Source organism: Lemur catta, chromosome 7 (assembly GCF_020740605.2).
Source record: "Lemur catta isolate mLemCat1 chromosome 7, mLemCat1.pri, whole genome shotgun sequence".
Classification (NCBI taxonomy): domain Eukaryota; kingdom Metazoa; phylum Chordata; class Mammalia; order Primates; family Lemuridae; genus Lemur; species Lemur catta.
In genome coordinates, this window is record NC_059134.1 from 84,088,900 (window position 1) to 84,104,605 (window position 15,706).

General features: G+C 40.1%; 1 protein-coding gene across 1 annotated transcript in view; it reads left to right on the top strand.

The window, feature by feature from the left end:
* Nucleotides 1–1,257: 1,257 nt before the first annotated feature.
* CAPRIN1 (cell cycle associated protein 1) overlaps nt 1,258–15,706 on the top strand; it is a 42,364-nt gene continuing 27,915 nt past the window's right edge. Inside the window, exons 1-3 of the mRNA XM_045557778.1 lie at nt 1,258–1,514; nt 2,086–2,298; nt 15,626–15,688. Of these exons, the coding sequence (XP_045413734.1) occupies nt 2,086–2,298; nt 15,626–15,688 (276 nt within the window). The 5' untranslated portion in view covers nt 1,258–1,514. The remainder of the gene's footprint in view (nt 1,515–2,085; nt 2,299–15,625; nt 15,689–15,706) is intronic.

Genomic DNA, 15,706 nt, shown 5'->3' on the forward strand with positions numbered 1-15,706 from the left:
ACCCACCAAACAAACTCCATCTCAGATTGGTATTTTCTCTATCCAGAAGATTCTTCCTCCAAGGTAACTGCTTGGCCTTCTTCCTCACTTTCTTCAGTAATGGCTCAAAAGTCTCACTCAGTAAGACTTTTCTTGACCACCCTGTTTGTTTCTTTCTCCACCACTTCACTATTTGATATGTATTTGTCTTCCCCCTACCTAGAATGTAAGCTCCATGTAGACTGAGATTTTTGTTTTGTTCATAATCCCTAGCACTGAAGAGTTTCTAGCATACAGTAAGGTGCTCAATAAATATTTGAATGAATATATAACAGACTTTGCAGCTAACTGGAATATCTTGAGGCCGGAGGCTGCTGTTGTTTCTCCAGGCTCCCTCAGGACGCACTGTTGCCAGCCAGTGTTACTCATTTTATTCCCCAGGGAACAGTGGGTTGGGTAGAATCCTCTTCCAAATCCCTTTTTCATAAAATTTAAATTATAAATTGGTCATTTACTGTTGTCATACAACACTATGTTACTGAATTTTCCACTGATTATATTCCTTTTAATACATTTCCTTCCAGCACTCGGTTTCTCATTTTCTGCTCACTGTCCACACTTACTCCACCCCAAGGCTGGAATAATTCTCTTGGAGAAAAATTTTTTTTTCTTTGTATTTCATTCAACATTCTCTTTAAAGTTTTAGCTAAATACAAAAGGAAAAAAAGTCTAATAATTTCTAATACTCAGGCCTATTGGATATGTGACATCTTAGAGTAAGTGAAGGTAATTTTTAACGTTATTCGGGGTTTTAGGACTGAAAAAGCCACCAACCATGCCCATTCCCGACGCGTTCAACAGAGAACTCCTAGGTTACTAGGTGATTGTTTTGTGGGGCAGCGGCGAGTAGTCTTTTTTCAAAAGACCTTTCAGAGGGTGGGAACTGGCTTTCTCTGCATACAGAAGGAATTCTAGAAGCTGGGATTGCACCACCCGCCCCACGCACCCCTTACTTGCAGAAACCTTTGCCCCCGCCCCCACCAAATAAGGGCTCTTCATAGGGCAGGCGCCAGCTCCGGAGCCAGCCGCTTGACACCTATTGTCCCTGTTTAGACGTCAAGCGACTTCGCCGGAAGGACCCTAACTTCGATTTCGCTCGAAACTCAAGGCACCGTTCCTTTGGCGACCCCGCGGCCGTCCCGACCCGAGGCGAGCGGCCGCGCTGCATCACAGGGGCTTGCGCCGGGCGGGGAGCCGAGCGGGCGGGCCCTTCCAAGCAGGCGTTCGCGCCGGGCAGCCCGAGCGGCCGCGAAGGCCCCCGCTCTCCGCTTCTCCCGCCCCCCGCGCCCCAGAGGGCTGGCTGGCTAAGTCCCTCCCGCTGCCGGCTCTCGCCTCACTAGGAGCGGCTCTCGGTGCAGCGGGGACAGGGCGAAGCGGCCTGCGCCCACGGAGCGCACGACACTGCCCGGAAAGCACCGCCACCCTTGCCCCTCAGCTGCCTAATCGGGATCTCCAGCGGCCTCCGCGCGCGCACGGTGAGCGCCACCCCGGTCCGAGGCGCTGAAGGGGAAGAGGGCCGCTGCGCCCAAGTGCCCTTTACCTCCGCATCGCCCGGAGCTTCGCGAGGGGCTCGCTCCACAAGTCTCCCCACCCCGTTTCCCCGGTCATTCCAGTGCCCTTCTCCACCCCATCTCTGCCCCTAAGCCCCGACCTCGCTCTCCTCTCCCTTCCTCGGAAGGCGGCGAGGCCAGGCCCACCCCGCCGGGGACCGTTGCCCTGCCGTTGGCGGCTGGCACTGCGAGGCCCCGCCCCCGGACGAGCCTCGGTGCCCCGGGGCGGGCGGGCGGGCAGTCCGGGCCGGCGGCTCGCGCGGGGGAGGGGCGGGCCGGGGGCGGCGCGAGGCCGGACGGGGCGCCCAGCTGGCGGGTCGCGCGCGCGCCCGCGCACTCTTCCTGCCCCCGGGGCGCGCGCCGGCCCCCTCCCCCACCCGCTCGCGCAGGCTCCCGCCCGCTGCGCGTTTTGTCCCGCGTCTCGCCCCGTCCGTCTCCTGACTCTCCGCTCTTGTCCTTCCTCCCGCTTTTTCTTCTCTCCCCTTACGGTCTAAAGATGCCCTCGGCCACCAGCCACAGCGGAAGCGGCAGCAAGTCGTCCGGACCGCCACCGTCGGGTTCCTCCGGGAGTGAGGCGGCGGCGGGGGCCGGGGCAGCTGCGCCGGCTTCTCAGCACCCCGCAACCGGCACCGGTGCCGTCCAGACCGAGGCCATGAAGCAGATTCTCGGGGTGATCGACAAGAAACTTCGGAACCTGGAGAAGAAAAAGGTGCCAGGAGTTGGCGGGGAAGGGAGGGTTTGCTGCGGCCGGGCTCAGCACGCCCTCCGACCCTGATCGCTGTAGCCTTCACCTCTTTCCATCTCCGGCGCTTTAGTAGGTCCTGCTTCCCCTCCGCCCACCCCCGACCCCCCAGGCCCTGTGTCCACGGTAAACGGGCGCTTCGTGCCCAGAAAACGGGGTCCTAGAGGGGGCTCTTGTCACCTGACCCGGACGCGGCGCTGCCCCCAAGCCTCTTTATTACTCTCACCCTGCTTTGGGGCTGTCTTTTTGGCCTTTGGGAATGGGATGTGTAAAGGTGAGGGCCTATCGCCAGGACTTAAGCGTATGATGCCCTTGTCTTCGTCACCGAGGCTCGATTTCTTTGACGGGGGCCAGCGGAGAAGAAATGAAGAGTTCCCTGTGTGGGGGGCTCAGAGCTCAACCGACTGCCTCGTGGAGTTGGGGGGGCCGGAGTCCTGTAGCCCTGGGGTTTGTCCGCTCCGTTACTGTGTACTCGAGGCCTGTTGAGTGTCCCCTCTTCCTCCTTGGGAGAGAAGTGTATTAGAATCTTAAACGAGAACTGCCTTTTCTTCAGGCCCATATGGAAGGGGTCTTGGATTTGCTAACCCTCCACCCCCCAGTCGATGGGCTCCCCTACGTTTCCCTCTTTGTTTCAGTTGTCTAGGCGTCCCCCCACCCCCAGCCTCATGCTCAGCTCAATCGCGAGGGGATTTTCTGCAGCGACTTTTGTTCCTAGGGGACTGTAAAGGGGCAGGGGGACTAGAGCGATTGAGGTCCGTTGGAGGCTGGGTCTGGGTTGGACTTGAGGTTCGCTGGGTTTCTGGGCACATGGAGAGTGTGTCTAACATGGCGGCGGCTGCGGGGAGAGGGAAGCGCTGTACAGGAGCTGCATTGTGAGCACAAAGCGAAAGCAGAGGGGGAGGGCAGAGACCAGGCAGCCACCCCGACTGGCCTCCCTCGCCCCTCCAAAAAAAAAAAAATCGAGCCACACCCACAATTTTTTTGGATTCAGTATTTTGCCATTCTAGGTCACACTGAGGTGTATCTTCAAGTCAGCCTTTTGTTTTCTGCTTTCAGGGTAGGATAGTGTATCAACTCTGTTTAGAGGGGCGTGTGTGTGTGTCTGTAGGGAAAAGGTCTCTGTAGAGTGAATAATTCAAACGAGTAAGATTAGATGTGGCAAGGAGGCAACAAATTAGCAGTACAAAAAATGAGGTGACTACATCTGTTACTTTTATGCTAACTTGCATTTTACCTTAAAAGTAAAATGTAACTTTCCTTTGATAACTTATGCTTGTCTGCCTCTAGTACACAACATATTTATTATAACATTTTGCATTTTGAGGAAATCATTGTAGGATGTTTATTTAGCCAACCACCTAACAGTTACTTACGGTAATGAGATAGTAACTATTTGGCTAAAATTTGGGCTGTGGGAAATAAGACCTAAACATCACTAGTTTTCTGCAACTTAGTTATTTTAATTTCTTATTTACTGATTTATTTTACATTTTGGGGGAGTTTTAAAACAAACATTTAGATTTGATAATTCTCTGTTTCCAGTATTGAAAGTTGGGAATTTTCCTTAAATTTCATGGACTTTATTTGAAATTAAGTTTTACTTTTTTGAGATTAGCTTTTTTGATACTCCTTTATTGTGATGAACAAGTGTGTTTTATCGTAATTGGAGTAATAGATGTATTTGTATCAATAAAGTAACAGCGGTGTTTTAAGTATAAAGTAGCTACATTAAAATATGGACTAGAATAAGCATGCCCAAGGCCAGCATCTTTTGAGTCCACCATGTGATTTAGTTTTTACTACCCTATGTGAAATTGAGACTAACTTAGGTATTTTGTCAAATCCTCTTAATGCAATAAACAATCCTGTCAGTCTGGTTGATGCTTGGATGCTTTGATTTTAGAATTTCTAGGAAATCTCTTTTCTTCTAGGCTAGGGATCAAAACAGAAATATTAATGATGTAATATTTTAAGTATAGACATTTATATCAATGACTGAAAATTCTTAAAAGGAGTAAAGTCAGGTGCTGATTAGCAGCCAACTTAGTTGTGAGATGGCTGTTAGATTCTGGTGTTCAGGTATATCTGAAAAAAGTAGAAATCTAGTTTTTAAGCCCCATGGAGTCTTGAACTGTGGCAGGTCATTTACATGTATAGGTGTGTATTACTATACAGTGGCATCCGCTATCTCCAAATTATACAGGAGAATAATAATGTAATTTTTATTACAGAGATTATTGACTGGGCTAGTAAATACTGAAAGATTGTCTTGTAATGATGGAGATTTTAACAAACTGCACAAAGTAACAAATGTATTTTGTATCATTTTTTTCTGTCTTTGTGTTTTGGGTACTAGGTAGCAACGAAAAGGTCAAGTTACAGTTAAGTGAGGCTTTTTGATAAGCCACAGACTAAGCTGCCTACTTGTTAAATAGTTATGTTGGTAGTACTGATGTGGCTTAATTGCTATTAAAATTATATATTTTACTTTTTGAGAAACCCACGGCATTTGGATTTTTCCCTAATTTAAGCACATCTAGTTTTTAGTTTAAATTCTTTCTGTATCTAGATGATGTACTGTATGAGAGGATTTAACTGTGATTCATTTTTCAATATGAGTGAGCATTTCTAATGCCCCTAAAATAGGATTTGCTTTACAAATCAGTTTTGAATTCCTTTTTAGAAACCCTTATGGAGTTAAGTAAGATACTATTTACAACTGGATTTCTTTTTACTTCAGTCCATTTAGCAACTTATATTTGAATTTTATTTCAATCTTGATCTATTCTTACTGGAGCCTTCTGGGCCAAAATGCTGTTTCCCATGGATTCTAAAATTAAGCATCTTGACAAAAATTACTAATATGTAGTATCACTTAGATTAAGGCAGAGGATTGAAATAATTTTATTGTACTTCATTTTAAAAAACAAAGTTATTTGTTCATTGTCTAATAATCTGAGCCGTTAGAGGAAAGCTAGGCATCTGTTCAATGAGAATGCATGTTTAACATTGATGAAATATGATCCTATTATGTAATGCAACTAAATGGCTTGGTGGTTTTTGAAATTTGGGCTTATAAAGACTACATGAATATTTAGCAAAGAAAAGAAATAAAGCTATGATAAAGAGAATCAAGTGTAAAACTCCATTTACAAATATTTTAACTGATTAAAGTACAAGTAATATGGAGTTAAGTAATTGCCTAGTTTTCTTCATCAGTTCATTGGTGCAGAACTGGGCCCTAGGCTATGCAAGATGATATTTTGAAACCAAGTCTTAATTTTAACTGAAGGGAGAGCTCATTTGATATAAGATGTAACCGGTTTTTATGTGAAATAAAGGATGTTTTAATAGATAACATTTAAAATTGTTATAATTCTTGTGACTGTAATAGATTTGTAGACTCTAGTGATTTAGATAGGTGAAAGATTAACCAGTGTTAACTTGCTTAAAAAGCAAAATAGCCTGATGGCTTTGCGTCAGTATGTGACCAAAACTGATAGCCAAAGGTGTACTGTTTTTTATACTGTTTCCTAGACTTTATGTACTTCAAATCTTTGTGGTTAATATTATTCCTAAAAAAGGATGCTATCATTGTGAGGATAACCTTTCTAGATCATTGCACTGTGCCTCTACTTAGAATTTTCAGTGCAGCTTTTGTACAGAATTTGTGTTAAATGTTTTGAAATAAAAACATTCTAAACTGTTTTATAAGTAAAATCTTTTATTGAGGCCAATACCTGAAGCTCTTCTTGACATTTAAGATTTCTGATGTGTTAGCTTCTTCATTGGTTTCAAGAACTATTCCTCTGCAATGCAGAGGACAAGATAACTTTGTTTTGCATTCACCTTGTCACAGAAAAGAAGCTGTAATGCTTAATTTGTCTCTGTCTGCCTACCTGCCAGGAGTGCGTGCGTGTAACACAGGGGAGTATTTAAAAAGGTAAAACTGTAAATTCCCTAATGTGATAATATGGGTACCTTTTTCTGAGGTGAGAGTAGAAGATAAGTGTTATAATGAGAACAGATTGTTTTAACATAGCCAAATTATTTTACTTTGGGATACTTTCCATGTGACGAATATTTGAATGAACATACATCTTGTGTTACTTACAGATTAAGCATACAATTTGTCATAATTTTATGTAATTAATTTCTTAGTTAACATGTCGGGCTACATGAAGATTAATACTGTTTCATCTTCTAAAGAAATACTTACAAAAAGTTAAAGCAACTTTGTCATGGTCTTAATTTTATTACTATGCAGTTATGGAATCTAAGTTTTTTAGAGCTTAAAGCCACTTTAGAATTGAGTCCAGTTCATTTTACAGAAGAGGAAATTGAGATGCTTATGTAAAATGGCCCAGGTTGGAATGGGTGATTTCCAGGCTGTCTTGTAATATCTTATGGGTGTAATTAGAATTTGTAGTGTTCTGTAGCATGAAGTGTAATTTTTTATATTTCATTATCATGTAGAACCAAGTAAAGCCTTTTGCTTCAAATCCTTAATTTTAATTATAGTTTCTCCATCTTAAAAAGCTGAATGCAAAAGAAAAATGCTTTTCATTTCTTTATTATTAGACCTTATTAGTGTCTCATTGTTAAACTTTGTGTTTGTAGGTTGTCCAGGTAATGGGGTCCTGAGAATAGCAGTAGGCAAAATCTTAGTGTATCAGGTATCTTTGGGACATTTATATTGTTGTAATGATATGAACTTTTAAAGTTTAAACTCTGAAGTTTTTCTTTATGCTTAGGTCAGCCCCAAGTGTACATTTTCCAGTCTCAACTCATGCTTGTTATGCTGTAGACCAGAAAAATTTGGGAAAAGCTTTACCCGTAGAGAGAAGTAGGAAGTGTTACAACTTTGTCATCTAAATTCTTGTATTCCAAACTTCTGGATATTTTTAAGTAATTGGTTCCTTTTCCTGGGGGACATGAATGATATGTATAGAATAGAGAAGAATGAGAGGAGTAGAAGAAGAGAAGAAATTCAGCCAAAGTTGAAACTGTAAGTTGCTTGGCTTCAGCTCATTTCTTTATTTCTTCCACACTAACTGTTCCCAGTGCTTTTGTTGGATAGAGTATGAGTATAAAAATACGGATGAAGAGACTTTACTGGGCAGAGTTCAAAATTCGTACTTCCTGAGGAAAGAGGAAGATGTGCTTTTTGACCATGCTTAGCTAAAGTAGTTTGTTTCCTTTAACTTCCTCTGTTACCTATTGTCTGTACACTTCCTTGACATTTTTATATTGCCTTGTGTTCTGTGTTTTTCTACATTGGTGGTAAGTTTCTTGGGGGCAAAAACTATTGATAACCTCTCTCCAAACTCCACTGTGCCTCCTTGAACATGATACATGCTAAAATAAGCATTTGCTAGTTTGTATCATTACATAGAAATATTTGTAGCTTTGTCAACAAAACTGTTACAATGGATTAATCCATGAGGGGGAATATGCTTTTTGTACAGAGCTGTATACTTGCAGTGTTTTTTATGGAAATGGAATTTTTCATGAAGGATTTTCTTTTTATTTATTTTTTCAGGTGGGCAGAGTTGATGAGTAGGCAGGTAGAACACTTTTGCTTTAAAATCTGGGTAGTGTAAGCAAGATTTCTGAATAGTCTTAGGAAGGAGGATATAGACAATTCTGTTTTTTTTTTTTTTTTTTTTTTGAGACAGGGTCTCTCTGTCACCAGGGCTAGAGTGTAATGGTATCATCATAGCTCATTGCAGCCTCAAACTCCTGGGCTCCAGTGATCCTCCTACCCCCGAGTCCTAACTGGCTGGGTCTACAGGCCTACAATACCATGCCCAGCTAATCTTTCTGTTTTTTTTGTAGAGGTGGGGTCTTATTGAGGCTGGTTTCGAACTCCTGACCTCAAGACTTTGGCCTCCTAAAGTGCTAAGATTATAGGCATGACACACCACACCCTGTTGACAATTTTTGATATTAGAAATTTCATTGCATTCCCCTCAATAGTGTTATCCAAACAGAAATAACTGACATACTCTTTAATCATTAAAAATAAAACTCTTTTGGCCTACATTTTGAATTATAGTTCATCTTTTTATGTTGAACTTCCAAGGAATGTATAAATTGTTCAGTTGTACAGACTCATCCTAATGATAGCTTGGTTAAAGCAACTAATGATTCAAAAGATATTCTTTAAGATTATTTATGATCATTTGTTTTCAAATCCACAAGCTTTATACTTTTTAAGAGTATAATTCAAAGTAGGTGACCCTGGTTCTCTTTATTAAAATTTTATTTTTCCTGCTGGGTCAGTTGCTTTAATTTCATTGAAATTTACCTGTATAACTATAGCCATGGACAAGGGATAAGGTTTTTACAGGATTATGTTTTATCCTTTTTTTTTTGTTTTCAATTGGCCAAAAGTCTTGTCAAACTCCTGGATACTTACCTGCTTAAAAAATTATGTTACAAAGGAATCTTAGATAAACATCTAATGTAACATCCTTGCACTATTCTTAGTGTTCAGAAATCCAGTGTTCCTGACAGGTGTTCATTCAACTTTTGCTTTAACCAGTCTTCTGGGGCCTGGTAGAGTGCTAATTTCTCAATAAAAGTCTGTTTCATTGTTAGACAACTCTTATGTTCTTGATGTTAGAATTATACCCACTCCACCATTGTTTAATACTTTTTTGTTTTCTGGAACAGCACAGACTTCTGCTATATGAACATGCTTACAGCATTTGAAGATAGTTGTTATTAACCTATGAATTGTAGTATATTTTTTCTGTTCTCCTTTTAAGTATTGAAGATGGTCAGGTATGGTATGGTGACTCAGGCCTATAATCCCAGCACTTTGGGCCTCTGAGGTGGAAGGACAGACAGCTTGATGCCAGGAGTTCAAGACCAGCCTGAGCAACATAGACCCCCATCTCTTCCAAAATGGAATTGAGGAAACTTTTGCTTATTTCATATCTCCTACGAATTTTACTAGGTACTGATTCTCAATTGAATTGGTAAAGGGTGAACAGGAGCCAGAGTCAGTGTCTACTACTGTGGGCAAAGTCAGACTGGTGATGCTACAGGTGAAAAGCAGAGAATGTAGGGATTGGGTACTTGAAATAATATCTAGAAAAGCTACTAAAGATTATGGAGAGTTGAGAGGAAAAGAAATCTTTTGTCTCTGCGAAGATTCTTAACAGTACTTTAGAAGTGATTTATTTGGCCTGGATACATAAAATAAAGTATAGCTAGGTGCTCTTAACTACTTTTGTTATTTTAAGCTTCATTTTTAAGTATTCTGTCCCAGTTTAGAGATTTTGTTTGGGAACAGAAGTTACATACTCCTGGATAGCAAAGTTGGTTTTTTCAGATGTTATCTTTTCCTAATCTTTCTTGTGACTATTTATAATTGTCTAGTTGAAGAATTTTTGGGTTTTTTGGAGTCTCTTATCTCTATATCTCTATTGCCATTTCTTTTTAATTGCATAATTAAATTTTTTAAAATTCAGTTATGGAATTTGCTAGTACAACATTAAAGAAGCAAAGCACAGGAGGACATCTATCTTGTATATACATTTTCTGGCACTTTAAAGGCACTACACTGAATTAAAAAAAATTTTCAATAAAGTAACTTTTGGGGTGATGAAAAACTTTTTGGGAAGAATGGAAGATCTAGATGTACTGTATGCAGTTCAGCAATGTGATAATACTCTGATCTGAGAAAAGAAAGGAGCAAAGCAGCAGTAGAGGCAGAAATGGAATACAGCAACAGCTGGAATCCAGAGTGATGTTCTAAGGGGGAAGAGGTGTTGAGGTGCAAATGATTTTTCTGGTATTTATGACGACCTTAAGCAAGTTATTTAACTGCCTTCTGTCTTTCAGTTTATAGTTAGGTGATACCTGATTGATAATAGTGCCTCCCTGATAGGATTAGCTACCTGATAGTTAATGACTCACTTAGTGAATGCTGTCAACTACTAAAAGCAATGAAGAAACCAGAGATAGAGTGAGCCTGGGCAGCACTTGTTGGGATAATTATTTCCCAGTTCCATATGGGAATAATGGTACTGGGAAATAACAAGTCTTTTTGACATCTACTGGGTATAATCACACCTCCATCCCATGATTCCCCCTCAAAGAGTTTTGGTAATCTAGAAAATGGCCTGATTTTTATCTTGCTCATGTGGTGCTATAAATAGATTTTTAATAGACACAAGATGCTCAGTTTAAGGAACCCTGAGTTGAATTTCAAGATAGAGTCCAGGAGGGCAGCATTATAATATAGTAGGCTTTCTGATGAAGATACCTTTTTATGATAGGGAAATGGTTTCATTCTTTAGGAAAAAAAATCTTAATGTTCATTTTATATGTTTGACATGAGTAGTTGACCAGTTTGTCTTTACCACTCCTATGACATGGCAGCCACATTCTAGCTTAGGGAAGAACAAAACTGTCTGGAGTCCATTACTCCTATCTTTGCCCCTCTCTTTTTGTTCTTGTTGTTGGATCTGTCAGTGTAACAAGCAGGTCCTTGTATATTGACTTACTTCACACTGTACATTTTAACCTCACATAGACATATTTTTTAGTTGGACTTAATGTAAACCGTTTGAATAAGAAGTGACAACAGGTGTTATTTGTCTCTGAGTAGTCTACTCTTTGAACGATTAGGCAAATTGTAGGATTTGGAGAAGTGCAGTTACCATATCCTTTTCTTTCTTTCTTTCTTTTGAGACAGAGTGTCACTTTGTTGTTGCCCAGGCTAGAGTGAGTGCCTTGGCGTCAGCCTAGCTCACAGCAACCTCAAACTCCTGGGCTTAAGCAATCCTACTGCCTCAGCCTTCCGAGTAGCTGGGACTATAGGCATGCGCTACCATGCCCGGCTAATTTTTTTTCTATATATATTTTAGTTGGTCAGCTAATTTGTTTCTATTTTTAGTAGAGATGGGGGCGGTCTCACTGTTGCTCAGGCTGGTCTCGAACTCCTGAGCTCCAGCGATCCACCCGCCTCGGCCTCCCAGAGTGCTAGGATTACAGGCGTGAGCCACCACGCCCGGCCCACATCCTTTTCTTTATCAATGAAGGCTGCTTAGTGAGCTGGGATTGCAGGCTAGACCAAGCTACTTTCATTTTGAAAAGTAGAAAAATTAGACCAATTGCTTGTCCACAAGAGGCTTTCTGTTTCTAGTACAAATTTTGGCATTCATTCACCACTGAGTTTAATCATAAAGTACTCTGACTTCTGGGGCTTCAGCTCACAATGCAAGATTTAACAAAAGTATAATTAATACTTTTGTTAGTGGAAGTTGATAACCCTTAAGTGTTCAGATCACGAATGGATCTTTTCCTATGTAGTGGTTACTAACTTAAATTACTAATACAAGGGAATTACAATGTATTTGGCCTAGATTAGTGTTTCTCAAACTTAAGCATGTATCAGAATCACCCAGAGGGCCTGATAAAACACAGATTGCTGGGTTGCACCCTGCACGTTTTTGATTCAGTTGGTCTGGGATGGTGCCTGACAATTTGCGTTTCTAACAAGTTCCCATCTGTTGCTGATGTTGCTAGTTTGGGGACCACACTTTGAGAATCACTGACCTAGACCAACATAGGGTCTTTGCAAAGATCTGATTATATATAATAGTGAACAGAAGTCCCTTCCAGCTTGGATTCCATGGTGATAAAGTCCTATATACCTTAGGAACCAGTAGATCCTGTATCGTACTGATAAAGAAAAATCTAGTGCCCTATAATATAAAAGTTTTTTTTTTGTCATTCTGCAGTTACTGGTAACCTTTGGTATTTCCTCAGCAGAGTGCTATTTCTTAGGAACTTTGACCAGACTCAGGATCTTGCTTTCCTGAATCTTGGGCAAGGACGGGGGTAAGGTATTTATAACAGTGATACAGAAAGTGTTGGCGGCCGTAGAAGAATCTATGTAATACTATGATAAAAGTTTTAAAAATTGTGATTAGAAAAATACTTCATGGAAGACCTGTAGTTTCCATATATCTGACTTGCTACATTTTTTGATTGAATAATTGAAGTCACTTGAGTATAAGGAACTGTGATGTGACCAAGGAACTGTGGTCTGCTTTTTGAAAATCTGTTAAAGATTCTTGAGATTGTTCAGCTATGATTTACACAGTTCTTCCCTCACAGTAAACTTGTATCTTGTGGTTTTAATAGCAGTCCTTCACCTTTTCAAAATCATGGCTCTTAAATTATTATGGAAAACTATAGGCGTGTAACAATAATATAATCAAAGTAGGTAGGAATGCGAGTTTTAATAAAATGCATGGATCTTTATTTTGGCTGTGCAGATTTGTTACTTTGCATAATTTCTCTTGACAGAATATTCCACAAAAATGTGTAGTGTGAAGCTGTTTCACGTAGTAGCTGTTTTCCCTTTCTTTTCATTTTTCTTTTAACCCTTTTTATTTCCAGTTATTGCTATGTAACAGATTAATCCAAAAGTTAAGGGCTTGAGACCAGCATTTTATTTTGCTCATGAATTCTGCCTATCAGGGATTTAGACAGGAAACATAGCAAGGTTGTTGTCTGTGTTTATGACACCTGAGCCTCATGTGGGAAGACTAAGACTTGTTCACTCACCTGTGTGGTGCCTGGGCTAGCATACTAGGATTGTTGACCAGAGCTGCTTATATGAGACCTCTTTTTATGGCTTGGCTTCCTCATAGCATGCAACCTCAGGGTTATTGCACTTCTTGTATGTTGGCTTAGGGCTCCAAACACAAGTGTTTTAGTCACCAGCAAATAAGGCAGAGATGCATTCATTGCTTTTATGACTCAGCCTTGGAAGTCATTCAGCATCACTTTCACTATAATCTGTTGGTTGAAACTCAGGTACAATGGTAGGGGAATTGGACTATTTCTTAATAGAGGAGTGCCAAGGTCATACTGTAGAGCAGTAGGTGAGACTGCAGATGGATAGCTATCTTTGGAAAATGTAATCTGCCATAGCTCTTGGGGTGGATGAATACTAAATTTGGTATTTTGTAGAAAATTGGAACTTTTCTACTGTAGGATAGCTTGTCCTATTTAGGATAGTATAGGTTCATACTCAACGATTATTATAGTGAGAGTCCTGGCAATATCCTGAAATCTGTCAATCTTAGCATTTTTAATATAGCATGGAATTCTAATTATTTTTAGTATGCAAACTGTATATATTCATTGCAGAATATTTAAGTGTATAAAACAAGGCAAAAGGAAAACAGTCCCACTTGTAATTCTACCACTCAGGTACCATTCTTACCCTTTTTTGGTTAATCATTTCATATTTTCATATATATACAACATTTTTAGGAATTTGACATCCATCTTGATTAGGTATATAAACTTTACCCCATGATGTACACAGTACATTTACTGTGTGTTTATTTTTAGATTTAGCAACAATTTCCTTGAAAAATGTATAATACCATAGAAGAAAAGGGAAGATAATAAATGCCAAGTGTAAGTTAGTAGCAATTTTTCTTTCGCTAGTACCAATTACCAATTAACTGTGTACTAGCACTGAGTTTTAGGCCCTCCTTCTATTTGCGTATTTTCTTTATCTATCTATCTATATATATGTATTTTTTTTTTTTTTTTTTTGAGACAGAGTCTCGCTCTGTTGGGGCTAGAGTGAGTGCCGTGGCATCAGCCTAGCTCACAGCAACCTCAAACTCCTGGGCTTCAGCAATCCTCCTGCCTCAGCCTCCCGAGTAGCTGGAACTACAGGGATGCGCCACCATGCCCGGCTAATTTTTTCTATATATATTTTTAGTTGGCCAGATAATTTCTTTCTATTTTTAGTAGAGACGGGGTCTCACTCTTGCTCAGGCTGGTCTCGAACTCCTGAGCTCCAGCTATCCGCCTGCCTCAGCCTCCCAGAGTGCTAGGATTACAGGCGTGAGCCACTGTGCCCGGCCAAATATATATTTTTAAATAGAGGAATTCTAACTATATAATACTATTGTTTTGGAATATCCTAAGTCAAATTAAAAGCAAATCTTGTTTAGTTTTATATTTCTCTTTTTTTTTTACTTTTTTATTTCTTAAAAGAATAATAGCCTGCTCTCTTTTAAAAGAGAATGAACTCTCTGTTGACCCTCAGAGCGTTCTGAAGCAGTTGGGCACATCTTTTGCACCTGGGGTTAGGCCTGCCAGATCAGTGTAAAAAACTTGATTTTTGGAGGCTTATAGCTTGTGTGAAATAGTTCCTCTATGAATAAATTGGATACTTTCATTAGCCTTTAATGCTGTAATAATTATGTTGGTTTTATTTACCTCCATTATAACTAAAATAATAGGCTTTTCAGTTTAGGGTAGCATGGTTATACAAGTTGCCATGTTTCTGATGCAAATAAAAATGGATCATTTGACCTAAAAATCTTATTACCATTGCTTTTAAACTGGTTTCTGTGGCTCTGACTGCCCTTTATCAGAACTTTACTTTGTACTTTGTTTCTTAGTTTTATTATTTCAAAGGATATAAGGAACTGTATATTTTCGTAATTTATTATGATTATTTTAAATATATTCCCCTTAATTTTGATTTCTACTTATTTCCTCTATGCCAACTCTTATGATAATAATAACTGAATTATTGACTCTGTTGCATTACCTGAATATCTTTTCTTTGTGGTCTTATCTAATAGTAGTAGCCTGGGAAACCTCCAGAGTTTTCATCTTAGCAAAAAAAGATGATCTTAAACCAGAGGTTAGTTTTCTATCCCCATCCTTGCACTAACGAAACAAAGTTGTTGACTAGTATACTGCCTGTAGATGATGTGGTAGCTATCTTGTTCAGCATAAAAAGATGAAGTACATCAAAGACAATATGCCCATGGGTTTATTTGGGGGAAAAATATCCTCTTTTTATATCACCCATTCACATAAATTCTTTGCCAGGCGGGGGCAGGGGTGATGACAAAAATTTAGCACTTTATAAAGGTATGATATGCTCCCTTGGGTATAAGCAGGATCTTAAAGCAAATTGTGGACCTCACCCATGTGGGTAGGAGCCATATGCCAGGCCCCTCTGATGCATATCTATTTCTGAGTAATCTAAAGCATAAGTAATGTTGTATCATTGGTTTATAGTGCAGTACAGTATTTGATATCATTCACCAGTGGTTGGAATGTGTCTAAAAAGTTTTATGTATATAAGTGGAAGTATATCTAAAAAGTATATGTAAGGCAAAATTTGAGACAAACTTAAAGAATTGTATGGTTTTTGCCATTTTAGCGTGGTTAAGCTGGTATATATACGTTCAATATGGAATGTAATTCTTTTTTTCTTTTAATATAGGGTAAGCTTGATGATTATCAGGAACGAATGAACAAAGGGGAAAGGCTTAATCAAGATCAGCTGGTAAAGATGTTACATTTT